We start from the raw sequence: 24872 nt of genomic DNA, 5'->3' as shown, positions 1-24872 counted from the left end.
TTGCTGAGCACAACTGAACTGAATGTGTCCCAGGCTTTCACCACTTTGAATTAGTTACAAATAACTTGGATGCTCATGTGACAGTACTTCAAAAGGTCTGCAGAAAAATCATATTAAAAGATAAATTTGGGGGCAAAAATAATTCTGAAATCCATGCATTTTTTTAAATTATAAACATTTTCTACAAACTTTTTGAAGACCCCTGTATTTATTCTCTGACATTACTTTAAAAGTAAAAAAAAAAGTTAACTAAAATTATAATTTTTAACACAAGACTACTATATGGGCTGTGGCATAGAAATGACAGGCAGAAAAACAGAGAAGTAATACTGAACTCCAACCTTAAATAATCATGTAGGTAATTTACAAATTAACCTAAAGAATGTGACCAATATTAAGGTAATGACTTTGGGTAGCTATTAGAATTTTGAAAATTGAGTACAGAATCACTGTGTTCTTGCCCTACCTAGTCAACTATGAACAAAGAAAAGCTAAAAGTAATTTGAAGTATTGAAATGTATTTGTTGATCTTACACATGATCTTTGACCACAGGACTTCTATTTATTTTCTTGCTCATAAAAATTTGTCTTAAGAGTTTTATCTCTTTCACTTTAAAGAATGAAAAGACAGCAGGATGAGCTAGAAGGACATTTCTCCTAACAACCTTTTCTTTCTTCCTCTCCATCTTCTCACTGAGACACTGCTCTATACTCACGTCTCTCTAATGAAAACATGATGACTGTTAAAAACTCACATTATTTTACCGTCAAGCAGTTAGTCAATTTCAACTTGGGAAAGTAATACTTTAGTACAACATTTTAGAGTGTTAATCAAAAGCTTATCACCTAAACATGGTTCCACATTTAATAATTGACGATCAAAATTTCCTATTCTCTAATTTTCGTTTGTAATCTAACTTTTTTTGTTTTGACAGGCAGAGTTAGACAGAGAGAGATGGAGAGAAAGGTCCTCCTTCCATTGGTTAACCCCCCAAATGGCTGACACGGCCGGCGTGCTGCACTGATCTGAAGCCAGGAGCCAGGTGCTTCTCCTGGTCTCCCATGCGGGTGCAGGGCCCAAACACCTGGGCCATCCTCTACTGCCTTCCTGGGCCATAGCAGAGAGCTGGACTGGAAGAGGAGCAACCGGGACAGAATTCGGTGCCCCAACCGGGACTAGAACCCGGGGTGCCGGCGCATCAGATGGAAGATTAGCTTAGTGAGCTGTGGCACCGGCCTGTAATCTAACTTGGACTACATTTTACTTATCAGAGCAACTGAAAAAATAAAATAGAAACAAAAGAAAAATAATACTTAACACGTTAAAATACTTTGAGGGTTGTGTATGTAGGAAAAAATAGGGAAAAGGATGACAGTAATGAAAGAGTATACTCAACTACATCAAAATCCTAAAGACTTCAAGAAAAGGGAAGTGGAAAACTAGCCCTGGATGAGAATTTGTTCTAATAGTCAGACTTGTTGGCCTCAGATAGCTCCAAATTAAAAAATCTTACCATATAGAAATAGGATAAACAGCAGCACATTGTCCAAAAAACTGAACCAGTTTTTACAGATTTTACCTAAAAAACAAAATAAGCAACTGATATAATACAAATGTTTATCAATAATCCTAAAACTTAAAAAATTTGGTTAGTAAACTTGTGTTACAAATAGCAAATGTCTTATTGCAAAAAAAAATAAATAAATAAAATAAAGTACAGAGGTCATTCAGATACCAGATCTACTTCATATATGCATATTTAACACTCAGCAGCTATTTCAAGAATACCTCCCTTCTGGTTACAGTTCTCAGTAAGAGGAATCAGCTTAAACAGAACAAATTACTCTTCTATCTTAAATTGATTAATATTAATGAATTGGGACTCTAACTAAAGAACAAATTTGTTCAGTAAATGTACATTTTCATATGGCTGATTTGTTTACATACCACACCTTGATACATAATTTTTCTTCATTTGAATATTGTGATAACATACATCTCACAGTAACTCTGAGCCATCTGTTTTTAAAAACTTTTCATCATTACATTCAGAAATTTTCAGAAACTACAATCAATATTCAGAAAATTTATATACCGAAGATATTTTTGAGAAGACCTGATGATATTAAGTACAATTCTCAATTATTCTGAATCAGGAAGGCAAACTGCAACAAAGTAAAGTTCAAAAAGTGGACAAATTTCTACTGTCTTAAAAAGCTAATTAAAGTCATTCCCAAATAAAAGTTCATCTTTCCATTTCTAAAAGCAAAACAAACACCTTCAGCAAACTTTTTTTTCTAAAGATTTCGGAAACACAAGATCTAAATACTTACGCCGATGGCAAAAGGTCATGTCTTTAACATGAGTAGTGCGTACCACTAGAAGTCCTAATACGAGTAATTCTGTAGTAACAGTTACCTCTTTTAAATCCTTGTACCTGATAGGTAAGTTCAAATTTTAGTGTCTACGGAGAACATTTCAAGAAATTATTTACCCTTAGAATTGGTCTCTACTACTGGATTGTAACAAGCTACAGGTGACATATGAACTTTGGAAGAAAGAATTGTATCTCCTGTTTATAGCACTTAAAAATTTATCAAGCTGAATTCTTTTTAACTAGTTAAAGTTAAAAACACTAAAGACAATTTGCTTTAAATTCAACATAGAATGTATATGACCATATATATTTCCTAAATATGTATTTTAAAATCCCTTGATTTTTTCAGCAGAAGAGCTAGTGGCTATATGATAGAATAAAATAAAGTGGGCTTTAGTCCAAAATGTGAATAAGTGAGAAAATTTCCCAAGGCTATCAGAGATTACTCCTGATATCTAATCTCCAAAGAGACTGGAGAGGAAGATAATTTCTAGGAAGGCTAGCAGGTACACCAGGGTGATAGAAAAGAGTTTCCAGAGAAGTCTTCTCTTTTAATGTGAGAACAATGGTAAGCCTTCTCAGTAGAGGGCATTGGAGGAATATAGAAGAAGGGGCTCTCTTATGTCAGAGATGGCTGGGGTTTGGCCAAGGGGTTGTGAGGGCCTCTAGTGGAGCTGATCCCAACCACGGACCCAGAACACAGCCCCTCTCTAACTCTGCAGCCTTGATCTGGTGATTGCCTTTCCTGATCCAGTAATCAGAGCCTCCATGACCACTTTGAAGCTACCTGCTCCACTGACAGCTGGCCTCCACTGCACACCAAGCCACAAAGGTCACCGGCTCTCACTTCAAACTTCCCTCCCCTGCCACGGCCACTCCACTGCTGTTTTACTGTTTGTTCACCAGCTCCAAATCAGCTCCAGTTTGACCAAACCACTTAACTCTCTACTGCCAAATGGCAGAAGCACACCCCATCCAATGATACATGAACACTTCCCAAGTTTGTCCTTGGATACCAATTTCCCTCTTAATAGCTCTTTTATCATAGTTAAGATTTCTAAAATTTTTCCCCATTGAATTAAGAACTTTTTTTTTTTTAAGATTTATTTACTTGAAAGTTAGAGTGACAGAGAAGACAGGAAGAGGCACAGAGAGATCTTCCACCTGCTGGTTCATTTCCCAGATGGCCACAACAGTCAGGGTTGGGCGAGGCTGAAGCCAAGAGCTTCATCCAGGTCTCCCACATGGGTGGCAGGGGCCCAAACACTTGGGCCATATGCTGCTGGTTTTTCCAACGCCATTAGCAGGGAGGTGGCTAGAAAGCAGTGCAGCCAGGACACAAACTGGTGTCCATACTGGATTCCGGCGTTGCAAGCCCCAATTGACTTGTTTCTATAAAACTTATTTAATTTACTGTGTTTGTTTCTGTCTCTTGACTAGACCTAGACTAATATAAGAAAATCAAGATTTTTTTAATTTCCAAGTATAGTTCATATTCCTAAATTTCTTCTGCCTATAAAAAACAAAAAACAACAACAACAAAAACCTGTGTAGGCTGAGAGAGAATAAGAAAAATAAAGCTAATATATTCCTCAGTATTCACTAATAGGCAGAAAACTTTGCTAGGCTATGTTGGACATACGAATTATAATTAGGTCCTACTCCACTGGGGAAATAATACACAGGGAAAAACTTTAGTCAAAGCACATTATGAGAGAAGCCACACAGTGAGTATAGACACGACAGATGAATGCCAACGGCAGTACAATATTGGCTGGGATAAAATTTAATAAGTTTTTCTGTCTCTCTGCCCATCAAATAAGTAAAGAATAAATATCTAAGTATGAAGGAGAAGATATCTGGTACAGAGGTTAAGACATCACTTGGGATGCTTCACCCCATTTATAGTGCCTGGGTCCTGATTCCACTTCTAATTCCAGCTTCCTGTCAGTGCAAATCCTGGAAGGCAACATGTGATGGCGCATGTACTTGGGTGCCTGCCACTGATATGGGAGAAATAAATGGGTCTCCGGCTGGTGGCTTCTGCCTAGCCCAACTTTGGCAGTTGTGGGGATTTGGGAAGTAAATTAACATATGCAAGATCCCTGATTGTCTGCCTTTCTGATCTAATTAATTACATCACAAGATGTTTGCTGAACTGGAACAAAACCTTGAGGGCAATGAAGCAGGAATGATGGAAGGCATCCATCTACTCACAGGAATTCAGTGGCAGGTACACACACACAGAGGTAGCAGGTGCACAGGACTTTAAAATTATGAACTAACGAAAAATTCACAATCTAGAGATGACTGTAAATAGAGAAGTAATTAGTACCATATTTCACAGAATCTATAATTACCACATCTTAATTTCAGAGATGCTAAAATATGAGGGGAATGTTTATGTCTTGGGAACTGATGACAAATAGTACACACATAGGTGAAATGCTGAAACAGAGGCAGATAGTATAAGCCTGCTGAGAAAAATCAGAGTAACAAAACCTAATTTAACGAATGAGTAAGGTTTCAAAGAGGCAAGCCTTGAAGGATTCTAAATGGGGAAGAGGAATCAGTAACAAAGGAAACAGAGAACAGCACCTGAACCATTCAGAAGGAACCGAGATGTCTTTTAGAAAATGTTGTCTGAGAGACAGACTGGGACTTTGATTGTTATGATCAGGATTTGGTCTTCATTTATGAACAATACGGAGCCCATTAATGCAGCCTCGAAAATAGGGAAGTAGCATGTTCAGATACGCTATTATAAAAGGTAACTCCAGTAAAAGAATAGATCAGGATATACCTTTATTAAGAGATAAAAGACTTGGAAGGCTAGGAAGGTAAGATTTTTGAGCTCTAAAGTTCAAGCAGTAGCAACGCAAAGGAAGCTGTGAGACTTGGAGTAATGGACAAAAAAGCTGGGGACTTCCAGCTTCCTGCCTTGTTGTACTACCCATTAATGGGGAAGAGAAAGGCCAACAGATGGTCAGTTTGAATGGGTGATTTTTAAATAGTGTTTTGACAAAAATTAGAAAAAAGCTGAAATATATAGGGACATATTAAAGACATAAATCAGAAACTAAAAGCAGAAACAGATAATTCATTTAAAGCTGGAGATCAACAGTCTCAGTGATTGACACAACTTTTAAGAGAAACAGAATACACAGAAGACTTGAACAACATACCCAACTTGATCTGCTCATTAATTGGGAATACTCAACCACAAACAGTAGGATATACATTTTTTTTAAAGTCTTCAGGACAGACCACACGAAGAAAACTTTTTATAAATAGACTATGTATTTAGGCTTGGAGGCCCTAGCTGTCACAACTGCGCAGTTCTACCATTGTAGTGCAAAAGCAGCTATAGCCAATCTGTAAAACTTTATTTACTAAAGCAGGTGGCTTGTCTGTAAAGCCATAATTCACAGGTTCCTAAGCCGTACCATAAAACAAGTCTGATTACATTTTTAAAAAAGGATTATCTGTTTATTTATTTGAAAGTAGTCAAAGCAACAGAGAAACAGAGAATCTTCCATCCATTGGTTCACTCCCCAAATGGAGCGAATGGCCAGGGAGGGGCCAGGCCGAAGCCAGGAGCTTCTTCTAGGTCTGCCACGTGGGTACAGGGCCCAAGTACTTGGGCCATCCTCCAATGCTTTCGTGGGTGCATTAGCAGGGAGCTAGACTGGAAGTGAAGCAGCTGGGATACTAACCGGGGCCCATGTGGGATGTTGGATTGGGAGTAGCGGCTTAACCTGCTGTGCAGTGCGGGTGCCAAGTCCCACTGCATTTAACCATGCAGGCTGTTCTTTAACAAGGAAATCATAAATCAAAGAGAAAGAGTATGCTGGAGAAATCCCTAAATATTTGGAAATTAAATGACATCCAAAAAACCACATGTTAAAGAAGAAATTATCAACTAAAAAATTTTTCAAATGCATTACAATGAAAATACAAGCTTTTAAAATACACAGAACAGAGCTGAAACAGTGATTAGAATATAACTTTAAATGGCTGTATGAGAAAATTGGGAATAGGCAAAATCACAGGATTCAACCTCAGTACATTAGAAAAGAGCAAACCAATGCAAAGCAGAAGGAAACAATAAAGGCCAGTGGGCATTTGGCCCAACATTAAGACACTGCTTGGGATGCCCACATCCATATCAAGAAGGGGCCTGAGTTCAAGTCCTGGGTTTAATTTGGTTGCCCAATTTCCTGCCAAATGCACATCCGGGCAAGAAGCAGGTGACTCCAAGTAGTTGGGTCCCTGCCACTTACATGGGAGACCTCGATTAAGTTCCTGGGTTCCTGGCTTCAGCCTCTACCCACTCACAGCCTCAGCCTCAACTGTGCCCTGGCTGCTGCAGGCATGTGGACTGTGAACCAATGCATGTGAGCGTGTGTGCCTTCACATTCTCTGTCTAGTAAATGTTACAACAAATTTTTAAGAAGAAACAGAAACAAATATAGGAAAAAACTCAACTAAACCAGAAGCTGAATAAAAATTAGTTACACTAAGAAAGAAGATATAAAGGAAAACTGAATAATTTGTGCCAACAAATTAAAACTATTTAGAGGAAATAAAAAATTTTCAAATATACACATTAGTAAACTCATTTAAGAAACAAGAAATTACAACGGAACCATATAAAGTAAACATTGAATTATTAAAAATATTTCGGAGTCCAGTCAGTTTCAATGGTGAATACTAAGACAGAGGGGCCAGTGCTGTGGCATAGTGAGTAAAGGTACCACCTGCAGTATCGGCATCCCATATGGGCGCTGGTTCGAGTCCCAGATGCTCCACTTCTGATCCAGCACTCTGCTAGGGCCTGGGAAAGCAGTAAAAGATGGCCCAAGTCCCTGGGCCCCTGCGCCCACATGGGAGACCCGGAAGAAGCTCCTGGCTCCTGGCTTCGGATTGGTGCAACTCTGGCAGCTGTGGCCATTTGAAGAGTGAACAGTGGATGGAAGACCTCTCTCTCTGCCTCTCCTTCTCTAACTCTCTCAAATAAATAAACATTGAAAAAAAATCTTTCAGAAAATAGAGGACATACTATCCCAACTAATTTCTGGAGCCCAGTATAACCTGGATACCAAAGATAGACAAAAATTTCACAAGAAAACTACAGACCATGCTGCAGATTACACACCAGAGAAATCCAGATCACCCAATTAACTCCAGCCTCAGTCTTCCCACATGAGGCTGCAGATGACACAGAACAAGGAAAACCATTCTGTATTATGCAATGCGACTTGTGAACTTGGGCAACCAATCCATATGAATGTAATTTTCTGATCTGTTAGCTAAGAACATAACACATCATCATTTTTTATGGTTGTACATGACAAGTATATACAGATAAGGTGAGACAATGTGAAGCATGAAGTGGGCAAGGTTTGAGGATGGGAGGATAGCAGGCAAGGACAAATAATTGCTCCTTCTTGATTGGTTGGGGATTGCCAGCAGTATGGGCTAGAGCCTTGATGGTCACCCTCTTAGGATTCTGAGTGAAGGATTTCAACACTCATTTAGGAAAGTGGAACAGGGTTTTTTGTTGCTGTTGTTGGCATTTACCCAGTGTAGCATCCACTTAAGTATTTCTAATATTATGTATAATTTCCCTGTGCCAGAGGTTGCAGGATATAAGTCAGAAGAAACTAAATTAGCACAGTTTTTAGTCAGATTTTTGTTACTAATTTACAGCATTACAACTTCTTAGCCTGTCTGCACCTCAGTCCCCACATATATAAAACAGGATAATAATAGTGTGAGAAATACATGAGTTGGTGTATGAAAAACCTTAGAATAATAAAAGGTATATGGTAAGCACTCAATAAATGCTAAATATTAATGCTGATAATTTTTATTACTATAATATAATTAAAGGCAGTAGAATGTTATAAAACAATTTTTTCATAGATATAGTGCTTAAAATATATATTATAATCGTAAAAAAAAAAACCCTACAGGCTGATATCTATCATCAATACAGAACTGGCCTAATATCAACAATACAAATTGAGGATAGTGTAAACAAAGGATGATTCACTATGAACAAGTGAAACTGGAATTTATCTCCAGCAAAACTGTTTTCACATCTGAAAATAAACCAATGAGGTGATTCCCTACTGGGAGTGATTTTGACGCTCAGGGGACACAATGGTTGAAGACATTTTCAGTTGTAAAAACTGGGAGGTAGAGAATGCTACTGGCATTCAGAATGTAAGGGCAAGCGATGCTGCTAAACACCCTACGATACCCAAGATATATACAACGCACAACAATTACCCAGCCCAAAATGTCAATACCGTTGAAGTTGAGAAATCCTGAAATTAATAAAATGAGAAAACCATGTCATCACCTCAATAGATAAAAACAAACAAACAAAAAGCACTGGAGAAAATATCCCTTCATCATAAAAACATTCAAATTGTAAGAAAAGTTCAGGAAAGTATTTATAATATGATAAAGGTCATCTGCCCAGAAACTATAACTAACACCATAATGATAAAGAATTCCCTCAACCTAAAACCAGAACAGAAAGAATGTCCATTCTTACCACTTGTATTCAACTTTGACTTAAAGGTTCTTGCCAATACAACCAAGCAAGGAAACAATTACTGTACACAGATTAGACAGTAAGCAGCAAAATACTTTCTGGTAACGTGATCTTGTATACAGGTAATTCCATGGAATCCAAAAACTAAAAAGCAAATTTTAATAGGAAAGCTTTCAGTAAGGTCACAGGATACGTATGAACAATATATAGAAATCTATAGTCTTCTGAATTTTAAAGTGTAGTATGCAGACAGTGTGCCAATTTTGTGAGTATAGCTATTTAGATCAAAGGAACAGAATAAAGTCCAGAACTAAACCCATGATTTCCCCTTCAGATCAAGAAAGGGCAAGTATGTCCATTCTCAAACCTTTTTATTCAGCATTGTACTGGAACACCTACCACAAACAATAACACAAGATAAGAAAAGTACATAGATTGGGAAGGTCTATACATTAGAAAGGAAGCATAAAGCTTTTTTTCCTCCAAGATAATATGATGATCTATGTAGAAAATCACAAAGCATCAAACAAAACTACCAGGATTGAGAAGCCATTACAGACAACATTGAAAAATAAAAGGTTAATTAGTAGAAGCCAATTTTACATACCAGCAATGACCTGGAATTTAAGACACATACCATTTAGTGCATAAAAATGTGGTAATACTGAGGCATAGAATCCATATAGAAAAACTCAAATTAAAGAAATCAAAGATCTAAACAAATGGAATGTTAGTCTTTGTTCATATGAAGACAGTCCCTGGAAAGCTCACATGGAAAGACAAAAGACCCAGACGGTCAACATGATATTAAAGAACAAGAACAAATCACAGGATTGATATTATCAACACAACTACAATAACTGAAACACTCTGGGACTGGGAAAACTATATATAAATGGACTGGGAAAATGCCCAGAAATATGCCCACATGGATACAAACTGACCTTTGACAGAGCAGCAAAGGCAGTTCAACAGAGGAAAGATAGTATGGTACCAGAACAACTGGACATGCACATAATTTTGAAAAAAGTCAATCTAGACAGAGACCTTAAATTAACCCATTAACTCATAAATCTAATATGTAAAACTATAAAATTCCTAGAAAACATAGAAATCTGAATAACTCTGGGTTTGGTGATGAATTTTCTTTTTAAAGATATAACCTCAAATGTACAACCCATCATTAAAATTAAAAACTTCAAACTCCAAAAAGAATCAAAATTTTAATAAAAGTAAAATCTAGCTATAGTTTGGACATGACATAAAAACCACAAATAGACTGGCTCCTTTCTAATGTAAAAATCCAGTAAAAATTGAAGTGAATTCAGATAACAGTCCAAATATATTTTCTGAAAGATTTTAAGAGTTAATACAAAGTACTCAGAACACTGCATCCTGCTTTTAATGACGGACACATGCAGATCAACAGAAGACAAAATCTTGGTTTTGATGTCTTATTTGAGAAATATTTGCCTACTCCAAGGTCACAAAGATTTTCTCATATGTTTATTTCTAGAAAGGAACTTTAAGTTTCATGTTCATATCTGTGAGCCACATTGAGTTGATTACGTTTCTGTGCAAGATAAGGGTTGAGGGTCCTTTTTTGTGGGATGTGGATATCTGGTAGCTCTAACATCTTTCTTTAAAAAAGATTTATTTATTTGAAAGGCAGAGTCAGAGAGAGAGAGAGAGAGAGAGAGTTTTCCACACGCTAGTTCAGTCCCAAATGCCTGCAATGGTTAGAGTTGGGCCCATCAAGAGCCAGGAGCTTCTTCTGGGTCTCCCACACATGGGCAGGGGCCCAAGGACTTGGGCCATCTTCTACTGCTTTTCCAGGCACCATTAGCAGAAAAGTGGATCCGAAATGAGCAGCCAGGACTCAAACCGGGGCCCATATGGGATGCCAGCACCACAGGTGGCAGCTTTACCTGCTAAGCCACAGTGCCAGCCCCTGTTCTAACATTGTGTTGGAAAGATAACCCTTTCCCCAGACTTACCTATCATAGTAGCCTTATCAAAATCAATTAACTTTGTGTTAATTATAGATTTGGATATGTCTATTTTGGTACCAAGATTAAAAAGATACACTGATACATTAGACTTTACTAAATTAAAATTTTAAAAAGGCAAGCCACACATTGGCAGAAAAATGTTTGTGAAACACATACCTAGATAAAAGACTTATTTTTAGGATATACAAAGAACTCTCGGAATTCAAAATAAAAACAACCAATCTAATCAAAACATGGACAAAAGACTTGAACTGACATCAAAGCATAGGGAAGGCAAATAAGCATATGGAAAGATGCTAATCAATCACTGAGGAAAAGCAAACTAAAACCATGAGATACCATGACTTACTTACCAGGATGGCTAAAATTAAAAAATCTGACATACCATGTGCTAGGTAAGCAGAGTAAGTACTACTCTCACATAATGGTAGAGGAAATGCAAAATGAAAAGCAGACAACTTGAAAAAGTATTTGACACCTTTTAATGTAAGTTAAACATATACCTATCATTAAAAATGAGCATTCCTGCCTAAACATTTACATAAGAGGAATAGCAGTACATCTGCACACAAAGATTCGTATGTGAGTATTTATATTCTCTTTGGTAAAATAATTTTTGCCCCAAAATGAACCTGTAGTACATCTATACAATGGAATACTACAACAACAGAAGGTAACAAATTTCTAAAACATGCAGCAACATGGATGATTATATTGAGTGAAGGAAGCCACAAAGGGTTCTCCCTACTGTTTCTATTACGTGGCATTCTGGAAAAGAAACCCTTGAAAGCCGTGAACAAACAGAAATTCTATCAGGCTTGCCAGAAATAGGAGCTAAGGAAAGGATTCATTACCAAGGCATAGCAGGCAACCTAAAACACAAAAACAAAAGCAAATAACAGAGGCAATTTGATAAACACCATTCCAAGCACTATTTTATCTCATTAGTTAAGTACTTTTCTAAACTGTGTACTTTGATGTTGGTGAAATGTACTCATCTCTCAACATGTCCCCACCATGTTCTACAACTTTACATGTATTAACTCACTTAAGCCATGAGAGAGGAACCATTATTATTTCCATTTTACAGTTAATTAAACAGGCACAGGGCGTGGGGTTAAAACAACTTCAAGTGATAGAGCTGGAAATCAAACCGAAAGGTAACCAAACCATGGTGGTTTGGCCCCAGACTGAACTGTAAATTACCGGATCCTGATGAAAATATACACAAAAATGTGTATAAACACCAGCTTCTTAAAAGCAATAGTGCTTTTAAAAATAATACGACAGAATACTTCCTCTTTTAAATTTTAAAAATATCTACCTTGCAAAAAAGGTCTAATGGTTTAAAAATAAAAACATCAGATGAAGAACTAGACAATGTAGATTTCTATTTTAGCAAATACAAACTGCTTTCACCTTCATAACCTCATCTTGGCTAAAAACAACTTTTCATAGTAGTTAGAATTATAATCATTTTCACTTTCAATTGATACTAATCTAACTTTAAATATCAATTACATACTATAATTCTAGGCCAAAACATTTTATCTGTCTTACTTATGAAGAGACAAGAATGAGACTCAAAAAGTGTCAAACAAGTTGTCAAGAGTCAGAAAAGAAATTTTTTTGTCAGAACACAATTCTTTTAATCTGAAAAACTGAAGCTATTTCTACTTTAAACCTAATTTACTCAATCTTACTTTAAAAGAACAACAAAAATCTTACAACACTCTGGTTTCTGAGAATATTATATCATTCTGTCAACCTATAGTCCCTCAAAGCAATACAAATACCCACGATTTCTCTTTCCAGGTTATCAACATTTAAATAGCATCTGTTTCATACTACGTTCTAGAAAAATTGCTGTTGAATGAATAAAATAGTATACCATTTTAAAAAATGTGATATAATGGAGAAATTAATCCTAAAATTCATATGGAATTTCAAAGTATCCTCAAAGACTTAAAACATTTCTGAAAACGCAGACGAAGTTGGAAGACTTATACTTCCAGATTTTAAAACTCACTGCAAACTACAGTAAGCACAAACAGTGATTTTTGGCATAAAGACAGCCAGAAAGATAGATGGGAATGAAATGGAATGGAGAGTTCAGGGGAAAAAACTATACATCTATGGTCAACTGACTTTCGACAAGGGTGCTAAGACCATCCATTGGGAAAAGAGTAGTTTTTCTTTTTTTAATTTTTTTAACTTTTATTTAATGAATATAAATTTCCAAAGTACAGCTTATGGATTACAATGGCTTCCTCCCCCATAACTTCCCTCCCACCTCCAACCCTCCCCTTTCCCGCTCCCTCTCCCCTTCCATTCACATGGAATTCTCTTTATATCCAGAAGATCAGTTTAGCATATATTAAGTAAAGGTTTCAACAGTTTGCACCCACATAGAAACACAAAGTGAAAAATACTGTTTGAGTACTAGTTATAGCATTAAATCACAATGTACAGCACATTAAGGACAGAGATCCTACATGAGGAGTAAGTGCACAGTGACTCCTGTTGTTGACTTAACAAATTGACACTCTTGTTTATGGCATCAGTAATCACCCTAGGCTCTTGTCATGAGTTGCCAAGGCTATGGAAGACTTTTGAGTTCACTGACTCTGATCATATTTAGACAAGGCCATGGTCAAAGTGGAAGTTCTCTCCTCCCTTCAGAGAAAGGTACCTCCTTCTTTGATGACCTGTTCTTTCCACTGGGATCTCACTCGCAGAGATGAAAAGAGTAGTTTTTCAACAAATGGTGCTGAGACCATGAATACAACAAAAAACTAACAAACCAAATTCAGTAGCATATTGAAAGAATTATACACTACAACCAAGTGGTACTTATTCCTGAATGAATGCAAGGATGGTTCCACAAACAAAAATCAATCAATGAGGACACCATATTAGAAGAATGAAGAGGGGCAAGGGTTCCACATGATCATCTCAATTCATAAAGGAAAAAAAAAAAACTAGATAAAATTCAACAGCTTTTCATGATAAACTGCTTAGTAGAAGCAGGCACTTGGGCTAGTGGTTAATATGCCAGTTAGGACACCTGCATCTGGATTCTGATTCCAGCTTCCTGCCAATGCAGCAAGTTCCCTGCCCCCATACTGGAGACGTGGACTGAATTCCACACCTCAGTCTGATCCGTCCTGGCCATTTTGGGCATTCAGGGAGGGAACCAGCAGACAGGAAGTTGTCTGTCTCTGACTCCTGAATAAATTAAAACCACACACACACACACACACACACACACACAAGAAACCAAGAATAGAAGGAAGTCATCCCAACATAATGAAACGCACATACAGACAGCCCACCATGAACATTCAGTGGTGAAAAACTGGAAGCTTTCCTTTAGAAGCAGCCATCACCACAAATGGCACCAGGAAGGAAGGAAGCTGCCGACGCGAAGCCCGAGTATGACTAGCGCTTCAGTTTGAGGTTGCTAAGAAGCTCCTCCAAGGGAAAGCCTCTAGATCCTGGATCTGTGCACCGGCTCTTCAAGAGTTACCAGCAGGATGTTCAGAAAGAAAGAAAGGAGAGATTCTTTTTGAAAGACTGGGCTTCAGAGCCAAGAAAAACAAAGTCTGAAACCTCTTCTTGACCTTGGAGATCACCTTGAAAATGGACTGATCACTCAAATCAGGAAACTGAGGGCTTCTAGAGTTTGCCACTAAGGCTGAGAAGGCAGCCACTGAATCTGATGAGCAAGGGGACTTTCATCTCTTCCTCCTTGGTGTTTTCCTCCCACTTGTAAATGAGGAGGAGCCATTATTACTTCCTGCTTTGAGATGATTTCTCAGCTTGCTCTAGCATCAGGTAAAACTGACCAATTTCTTGGGATCCTGGGTACAATACTTGGTCTAGAATTAGCTTTAAATACACCTGATGGTAAATAACAAAAAACTAGCCAGAAGATCAGGGCTACCTGACTACCTGGTTTTTGCTGTGAAAGACATTATGTACACAATACTGGGGTCTCTGTTTATGAAAGCAATCGGTGAGAGATTTTTTTCTCTCAGGGAGTTAATGCTCAGACAAGGTATCTGTGTACGACAGCTGCCATCGATGACTGGGAGCACAACTTTATTTTTATAAAATAACAGTGAAGACTGAAGGTAGGCCTGTGTTAGCAAAAAGGGAAATAGTTTTTAATAATTAGTTTCTTCTTTGAACAAGAGGTGTCAGATTAAGATGGGAAACCTTCAAGCATGTTGCTGTGAACACCACTTCAGCGCTCACAGTGCATTTCAGGAACTAAGACACACGGAGCAGCCATGAAGGAAAACTGAATTGCAGAAGACTTGCTGCTGCAGCTTTAAATCCAAGCTGAATGAAAGCCAACCTGCACATCATAAAAACTCCAAAATACTGCTTCTGGTTATATAGGGGGAGAAACAGTGTTTGCTTTATATGTCTTGTTTACTCATCTTGCCCTGTAATGTTTCTAGTCATGACAACAGAATAAATTCTAACTTTAAAAAAAATTACATAAAATAAAAGCTTTTCCTCTAAGCTCAGGAACAAGGCAAGGATGCTGCTTTCACAAATTCTATTCAACCTAGCACCAAAGTTCTAGCAAAAACAATTAGGCAAGACAAAAAAATAAAAGCCATGTTTTCCGATGAGGTTATAGCTAAAAAACATGAAAGATGCCACAAAAAAAAATGTTAGAATAAGTTAATTTGGAAAAGCAACAGGATACAAACTCAACAAAAATCAGCTGCATTTCTATACATTAAAAATGAGCAGTTTGAAACCTGAATTCAGAAAACAATTCCATATACAACAGCATTAAAAAGAATGAAACACTTAGTAATTAAGGTAACCAGGGTTTGGAAGACCTATACAATGAAAATCATAATACTGTTGAAAGAAGTTAGACATATGCAAATGAAAATACAGCCATCCCATCTTGACAGACTGGGAAATTTAATAATGTTAAGATTTCAATACAACCAAAGTGATCTACTAAGTCAAGGTAACCCCTACTAAAAATTAAAAAAACTTATTTTTACAGGAAAAACTCATCCTAAAACTCATATAGAGTTTCAAGGAATCCCAAATACTCAAAACAAACTTAAAAAAGACAAAGCTGGAGGACTCAACAACTCATGATTTTAAAATATACTACCAAAAGTACAATATCAAATAGTATAGTACTGGCATAAAGACAGACATATGATAGTACCTCAAAAATTCATGGAAAATAGAATTAAAAAATAAGTTTATTTTGGTGCAATGCACATATAAAAGGTTTTCCAAAAGTTCACAGAAATGACTATTATAGAAAAACTACATGTGGATTGCAAAATTTGTTATCCAAAATACTCATAATTCAATCTTTTTTTTTTTTTTTTTTTTTGACAGGCAGAGTGGACAGTGAGAGAGAGAGACAGAGAGAAAGGTCTTCCTTTGCCGTTGGTTCACCCTCCAATGGCCGCCGCGGCCGGCGCGCTGCGGCCGGCGCACCGCGCTGATCCGATGGCAGGAGCCAGGAGCCAGGTGCTTTTCCTGGTCTCCCATGGGGTGCAGGGCCCAAGCACCTGGGCCATCCTCCACTGCACTCCCTGGCCACAGCAGAGGGCTGGCCTGGAAGAGGGGCAACCGGGACAGAATCCAGCGCCCCGACAGGGACTAGAACCCGGTGTGCCGGCACCGCTAGGCGGAGGATTAGCCTAAGTGAGCCGCGGCGCCGGCCTCATAATTCAATCTTTTCATTGGCCATTTGAAGTACCTCTATATAGATATAAGAAACAGAACACAGAGCTCAGAAATAAATAGTAACATACATGGTCAGTTGTTTTATTAAATATTTTATTCACTTAAGGAGTAGAGTTACAGAGAGGGGGAGAGAGAGTGAGGTATTCCATCCATTTGTTCTCTCCCCAAAAGGCCACAACAGCTAAAGCTGGGCCGATGCAAAGCTAGGAGCTTCTTCTGTGTCTCCCACTCCCACTCGGGTGCACGGCTCCAAGCAGTTGGGCTTTTTTTTTTTTTTTTTTTTTGGACAGGCAGAGTGGACAGTGAGAGAGAGAGACAGAAATGTCTTCCTTTGCCATTGGTTCACCCCCCAATGGCCGCTGCAGCCGGCGCGCTGCGCTGATCTGAAGCCAGCAGCCAGGTGCTTCTTCTGGTCTCCCATGCGGGTGCAGGGCCCAAGCTCCTGGGTCATCCTCCACTGCACTTCCGGGCCACAGCAGAGAGCTGGCCTGGAAGAGGGGCAACTGGGACAGAATCCGGCGCCCCAACCAGGACTAGAACCCGGTATGCTGGCGCCGCAGGCGGAGGAATAGCCTAGTGAGCCGCAGCGCCGGCCAGGCCATCTTCTACTGCTTTCCCAGGCCAGAGCAAAGAGTTGGATTGGAAGAGGAATGGCCAGGACTAGAATTGGCACCGATATGGGATGTTGGAGCCACAGGCAGAGGCTTAGCCCACTACACCATAATGCCAGACCCCACATGGTGAGTTTTAATAAGCATGCCAAGATCATTCAACAGAGAAATGACAATCTTTTCAACAAATAGTGAAAACTGAAAGTCTACCTATAAAAGAATGAATCTGGGAGCTGGTGCTGTGGCGCAGCGGGTTAAAGCCCTGGTCTGCAGCGTCGGCATCCCATACAGGTGCCGGTTCAAGTCCCAGCTGCTCCACTTCCAATCCTGCTCCCTGCTAATGTGCCTGGATATGGAAGGCCCAAGTCCTTGGGCCCCTGCACCCATGTGGAAGCGCCTAGTTCTGATTAAGCTCAGCTCTGGCCATTGCAGCCACTCTAGGAAGTGAACCAGTAGATAGAAGATCTCTCTTCTAACTTTCAAATAAATAAGATAAATTTAAAAAAAGTATCTAGGCCTTCACATAGTCACATAAAAAAATTAACTAAGGATATAAGAATGACCTAAATGTAAGAATTAAAATTAAGAAACTCTTAAAAACATAGAACAAAAGTTTCACAATACTGAAACTGGCCATGATTTCTTGGCTATAACACTAAAGACATGGGAACAAAAGACAACACAAACTGGACCTCATGAAAATTTTCAACAGAGCAAAATGGCAACCCACAGAAAGGGAAAAAATATGTGCCAATCATGTATCTAATAAGGGCTTAATATCACAAGTATATAGAATACTCCTAAAATTCAACAACAAAAAAGAACAAAGAACCCAACTCAAAACTGGAAAGGTCTTGAACAGGTATTTCCTAAAATAGATAAATAAATATGTGTGTGTGTGTGTGTGTGTGTGTGTATATCACTGGTCAAAAAGCACCAGAAAAGATGTTTATTGCAGTGTGGAAGTTTAAGAGCACGGAGCAGACATCTCAGCTATAGTGACAGTCCCCTTCGGATGTGTCACATGGTAGAGGGCATCAGGGCACGAGGACATGCCAGAGGAAGAGACACAATGATGAGAGGAAGCCAAAGAGTGAGGAGGGACCCGTCTTGCTCTTTTTATTTATTTGAAAGGCAGAATGAGAGAGAGAGAGAGAGACACCATCCCTTGCTTCACTGCCCAGATACCTCCAACAGCTAGGGCTGGGCCAGGGGGAAGCCAGAAGCCAGAACTTGATCCTGGTCTCCCACAAGGCTGGGAAGGGCACCCGTGTCTTCAGCATCATCTGATGCTTTCTGATGTTTTGAGTATTAGCTGGACCAGAAGCAGACCCAGAACACAAACCTGGCATTCCACCAAACGACAAAGGCCTCCCAAGAAGCATCATAACCACTGTGCCAAAAGCCTGCCCTAACCTTCATTTTCATAGGTGTTTTTCTTTAAAGTCAACCTTAAGAGATTGTTTACAATGGCTTTATCAACATTCTCTTCTAGATTTACATGTCAAAACAAAAATGTCTACTACTCAAGTGGTTTTAAGTCATAAAATATTAGCAAAAAAAATTACGCTGCCATTTATCTAGTTGTCTAAAAACAGTTAAATGTTGTAAAAATATTGAATATAAAAATTTTTAGCCATTTTATCACTAAAGAAATGTAAGCATAGCTTAAAAATTAAAATAATGAATATAAACTTTAAGTTAACTCAGTCTTAAGTAGCACCACATTCCATATAGAGAAAAAAAGATTGAATAACTGGGTAAAACAAGTAAGGTAGTCTGAGAAACAGAATATAAAAATCTCAAGCCATCAAACCATGTGTCAATCTTCCTAGGTAACTATTTCTACCCCTCTCTCTGAAAACAAACCAAGAAACAAATAAAATCAACAAGTTACTTTTTAATAGCCCCTATTATGGAGATAATCATTATCTGTAAATCAGGCATAACATTAAAGTTACATCTATAACTAAAGAAAGAAACCAGTACCTAATGTATTTTAAAATAGTACCCTTTATTATATTTATTATAACAGTAAGATAGCTATCTGTATGCAACTAAAACTGTTAAGAGACAAAAGTGTACAACCCAAAGCATTTCAGCAGAAAGGTCATATGGTATTAGTGGTAACAAAATACTAAGTGCTACTTACCCACAAGTAGTACGTGAACTGAAGTGCAAAAATGGCAATGCCTTCGTTATCAAAGGACCCAGCTACTGACCGAGATATATAGCCCGGCACTATTGCAATGAAGCAGGCAGCCAGAAGTCCTGCTCCTTGGTTCCAAAGCTCTCTGGTGAGCAGGAAAGTAGATATAGACGTAAGGCCGCTAAAAGTTGGTGCAAGGAACACACATACATCTCTTATGTGAACTGTTATGTTCAATGTATTTAAAATCCAATGGATAAGGCCAGCAGTTATCATTAACCCTGGATACACCTAGAAGAAAAAAATTGATAATTACATATAAAATGATGTAACTATGAATATATTTACTCTTCTTTAAAATTACATATTACTTATAGTACATTTAAGACATCAGAACAGTTTGCCTTCTTTTTATATTACAAAATATAAAGAATAAAGATACTTCAAAAAGTCCATGGAAAATGGATACAAAAGATGTTAACTTTGGTGCAAACCATTTTGTAATTCATGCATAGATTGGGTCTTCACAAAAAGTGCATTATGAAAACAACTATGCAACGCTCTGCACCAAAGATTTCATAGTCTCTCTTCTCCCACGGACTTCACTTAGAGGCACTGCTCCCACAGAACACACTGGGATACGCCACTGTCACGTGTGCCCTTCTGCTGTGGGGCTCCAGGAAACCTTCTGAATCACAGGGGAAGACAGCAGAAGGAAGGGGACGAAATGCATTCCCAGGGAGAGTTCAAGGAAAGTTTGCAGTGGGGATTCTACAGAAGGAAGGAGGACACTGTGGAGCAGCGTGGGCAGGGACACCACACATGACATCTGTGGCTGGGGGCTGGAGGAGACTCCAGCTTCTGAGAGCGAGGTGAGCGCAGACTGTGGTAGCCTATGCCACTGGATTAGGGAGGGCCTTGAGGATTGCGTAAACTTGGAGCCTGGCCTGGAGCCCTGAGGTTTGGGGGTGGGGAGGGGGAGAGAAGCACATTTCTTTAACCACATCCCTCCACAAGGAAGCCCAGCAATCAGAGGGAAGGTGCTATCTTGATACCAGTAGAGGTGCGGCAGCTCTCACCTGCAGCCAGGGTATTTTTACCAGAGGGAAAAATATAGTTCCCAATGACTTCGAGTCTGGCTGAGAGGGCTGACAGGGACTTAGGATTCGGAGGTGCTCCCATCCTCTCAACCGATCACAGCTCTGAGCACAAACTGCCAAGGTGGAGCACCCACAGGCAGTTCGCTCTGGGAATTGTCGCTGTCTCTCTGGATGGGGAGACTTGTGGGCTGAGAGGGGATCCTCTACATTCCATAACTACGAGAGCCTTGCACACTGTGACTGTGGGAATTCTGTGTCTGCATAGGGCATGGGGTCAGCTGGGCTCTGGGCAATAACTGTGTCTCACGTCGAATGCTGAGAGCGCCCTGTGTGCAGTGCGTCAGTGCACAGGGCTCCGTGTTCACACTGAAGACTGCACAGATCCTTCATGCAGTTGTTGGGACGCGTGGGTGAGAGCTGTACCTGCTGTGGCTAAACCTGGCCACTGATCACCTTAGAAGAGAGGAGCCGATGCTGAGATTACACCACAGGCCTGATCAGACTCTGCCCTCTGCAGACAACAGAGAAGACCGACAATGCCCAACGTGGCTGTCACCCCGAATTCTCAACCCACACTTAAGCACTGACCAGAGCTCCCTGGTCCCACCCAACACACACCTCTGGGAATTCATTGAAGTAGCAGACACTCCACTAAGCCACAGAGATATAGTTTAGAGATAAAACACATCAGTGGAGAAAACCAACAAGTGTTTCCACAAATGCCTAAAAATAAGTATAGAAGTACAAGAAACAAGAACAAGGAAGACAATGACTCCCCCGAAGGAACACAACACTACAAAATTAGAACATAAAGATGAAGAGACTGATGAAATGCCTGAAAGGAATTAAAAAGAAGGATTATTGAATACTCAAAAGCAATGAGAAGTAAATTCATGAGTTAAAGATATCCATTCATGAAATGGAGGAAATATTTTCCCACAAGATTGACATTTTGAAGAGATATCAAATTGAAATTAGAAAAGAAGAAATGACTATCTCAAATGAAAAAACACAGTGGAAGGTCTGGTAGTGTAGCGTAGTAGGCTAGGCCACTGCCTGCGGCACTGGCATCTCATATGAGTCCCGGTTCATGTCAAAGCTGCTCCTCTTATAGTCCAGCTCTCTGCCAATGGCCTGAGAAAGCAGCTGAAGATGGCCCAAGAGGTTGGGCCCCTGCATCCACATGGGAGACCCAAAAGAAACTCCTGGCTTCCGATTGGCCCAGCTTCAGGCGTTGCGGTCATTTGTGGAGTGAACCAGTGGATGGAAGACCTCTGTCTCTCTCTCCCTCTCCCTCTCTCTGTAATTCAACCTCTCATATAAATAAATCTTTTTTAAAAAATCTTTTAAAAATTTATTTATTTATTTGAAAGTTAGAGTTACAGAGAGGTAGATAGAGAGAGAGGTCTTCCATCCGATGGTTCACTCTCCAAATGGCTGCAATGGCCAGAGCTGCGGATCTGAAGCCACGAGCTTCTTCCAGGTCTCCTACACAGGTGCAGGGGCCCAAGGACTGGGGTCATCTTCTACTGCTTTCCCAGGCCATGGCAGAGAGCTGGATCAGAAGAGGAGCAGCCAGGACTTGAATCAGTGCCCATATGGGATGCAGACACTGCAGGCTGGGGCTCTAACACACTGTACACAGCGCCAGCCACAATATATCTTAAAAAAAAAAATTACTTGGCCGGCGCCACGGCTCACTAGGCTAATCCTCCCACTGCGGCGGCGCCAATACACCGGATTCTAGTCCTGGTTGGGGCGCCGGATTCTGTCCCGGTTGCCCCTCTTCCAGTCCAGCTCTCTGCTGTGGCCCGGGAAGGCAGTGGAGGATGGCCCAGGTGCTTGGGCCCTGCACCCGCATGGGAGACCAGGGGAAGCATCTGGCTCCTGGCTTCGGATCAGCACGGTGCGCCGGCTGCAGCGGCCATTGCAGGGTGACCCAATGGCAAAGGAAGACCTTTCTCCCTCTCTAACTGTCCACTCTGCCTGTCAAAAAAAAAAAGGAAAAAAAAATTACAGTGGAAAGCCTTAATGGACTTGGTGAGGCAAAAAAGAAAAAACATTCAAGCTAGAAGACAAATCTTTGGAAATATCTGATAGGTAAAAAAGAAATCAGAAAAATTAAAAACAGCATTTAATATTTATGGAATACTATAAAATGACCCGAAATAGGGGTCTTGAGTTCCTAAAGGTATGGAAAGAAAAGAATGAATCAGAAAGCCTATTAAGTGAAATAAAAGAAAACTATCCTAATTTGGAGAAAGGGACATCCAAATACAGGAAGCACATAGAACTCCTAATAGACATGACCAGAAAAGATCTTCACCATGACACATTACAGGCAAACTTTTAACAGTAAAATATAGAAAAAAGATTCTAAAATGTGCACGAGAGAAACGCCAGATTACCTTCAGAGGATCTCCAATTAGACTGACAGCTGATTTCTCATCAGAAACCCTAAAGGCTAGGAGAGAATGAAGAGACATAATCCAAGTCCTAAAAGAAAAAAACTGTCAACCCATAATACTGTACCCTGAAAAACTCTCATTTATGAATGTACGTGAAATAAAACTTCCATAGAAAACAGAAATTGCATGTAAATTTTTTTATTTTTATTTTTTTTATTTTTTTATTTTTTATTTTTTTTTTGACAGGCAGAGTGGACAGTGAGAGAGAGAGACAGAGAGAAAGGTCTTCCTTTGCCGTTGGTTCACCCTCCAATGGCCGCCGCGGCCGGCGCACCGCGCTGATCCGATGGCAGGAGCCAGGAGCCAGGTGCTTTTCCTGGTCTCCCATGGGGTGCAGGGCCCAAGCACCTGGGCCATCCTCCACTGCACTCCCGGGCCACAGCAGAGGGCTGGCCTGGAAGAGGGGCAACCAGGACAGAATCCGGCGCCCCGACCAGGACTAGAACCCGGTGTGCCGGCGCCGCTAGGCGGAGGATTAGCCTATTGAGCCGCGGCGCCGGCCTGCATGTAAATGACTTAAGTTCTCCAATTAAAGGGAACATACTGTCTAAATGGATTAAAAAACAAGACCCAGCTATTTGCTGCCTATAAGAAACACACCTCACCAACAGATACGTGCAAACTGAAAGCGAAAGGATGGAAAAAGATATTCTATGCTAATGGAAATTAAAAAGGAGGTGTAGCCATGCTATTATCAGACAAAACAGACTTTAACACAAAATTTTTTAAGAGACAACGAAGGCTACTATATAATGATTAAGTGAGCAATTCAAAAGGAAAATGTGATTTTAATAAATGTATCTGACCCAATGCCAGGGTGTCTGACTATTTAAAACAATTGTTAATAAAGTTAAAGGGAGAACAGACTCCAATAAGATAGTAACAAAGGGCTTTAACACTCCATTTGCATAATGGACAGATCAACTAGACAGAAAATCAACAACAACAAAAAAAGAGAGCTAATCTTCTTTATGGACTAAACGGACCTAATTGATATCTATAGAACATTTCATTCCATAGCTGAATAATATTCTTTTTAAGTTAATGGAACTTTCTCTAGGATAGACCATATACCAGGACAAAAAGCAAATCTTAGCAAATTCAAAAAAATCAAAATCATACCATGTATACTCTCTGACTACAATGAAATAAAGCTAGAAATCAACAACTTAAAAATCTCTAGAAAATATGTGAACACAAGGAAACTGAACAACATGCTCCTGAATGAACAGTGAGCCACAGAAGAAATAAAAAGGGAAATCCAAAAATTCCTGCAAACTAATGAAGATGACAATACACATATCAAAACTTGGGGGGTACAGCAACAGCAGTATCAAGAGGGAAATTTATAGCAATTAGTGCCTACATCAAGAAATTGGAAAGGCATAAAATACATTAACCATCAATGTTATCTCAAGGCCCAGAAAAACAACAAAATCAAAACCAAAATTAGCAGGAAAGATATAAAGAAATAAACAAAATTGAAACAAAAAAATACAATAGATCAATGAAATCAAAGCTGGCTTTTTGAAAAAATAAATAAAACTGATACACTTATTAACCCAACTAACCAAAAAAAAAAAAAAAGGGGGGGGGGGAAGAGCCAAATCAATAAAATGAGAGAATGAGAGACAATAAAGGAAATGTAACAACAGACACTACAAAAATAAAAAGAACCATCAGGAATTACTACAAAGAGCTGTATGCCAAAAACATAAGGGAAAAGACCCAAATCAATAAAATCAGAGATTAAAAAAAGGAAACATAACAAGACACCACAGAAATAAAAAAGAACCATCAGGAATTACTAAGGAGCTGTCTGCCAACAAAGGAAAATCTAGAAA

General features: G+C 39.3%; 1 protein-coding gene across 1 annotated transcript in view; it reads right to left on the bottom strand.

Annotated features, from left to right (window-relative positions):
• The window catches only part of STT3B (STT3 oligosaccharyltransferase complex catalytic subunit B), a 110727-nt gene that overhangs the window by 36968 nt on the left and 48887 nt on the right, over positions 1-24872 (bottom strand). The window contains exons 3-4 of the mRNA XM_051858910.3: positions 19464-19751; positions 1515-1580 (exon numbers count right to left, since the gene is read on the bottom strand). Coding sequence (XP_051714870.1) covers positions 1515-1580; positions 19464-19751 — 354 coding nt within the window. The remainder of the gene's footprint in view (positions 1-1514; positions 1581-19463; positions 19752-24872) is intronic.

Source organism: Oryctolagus cuniculus, chromosome 4, assembly GCF_051225735.1.
Source record: "Oryctolagus cuniculus isolate XC-2025 breed Fujian yellow rabbit chromosome 4, ASM5122573v1, whole genome shotgun sequence".
Lineage (NCBI taxonomy): Eukaryota > Metazoa > Chordata > Mammalia > Lagomorpha > Leporidae > Oryctolagus > Oryctolagus cuniculus.
This window is presented reverse-complemented; position numbering and strand designations above follow the sequence as displayed.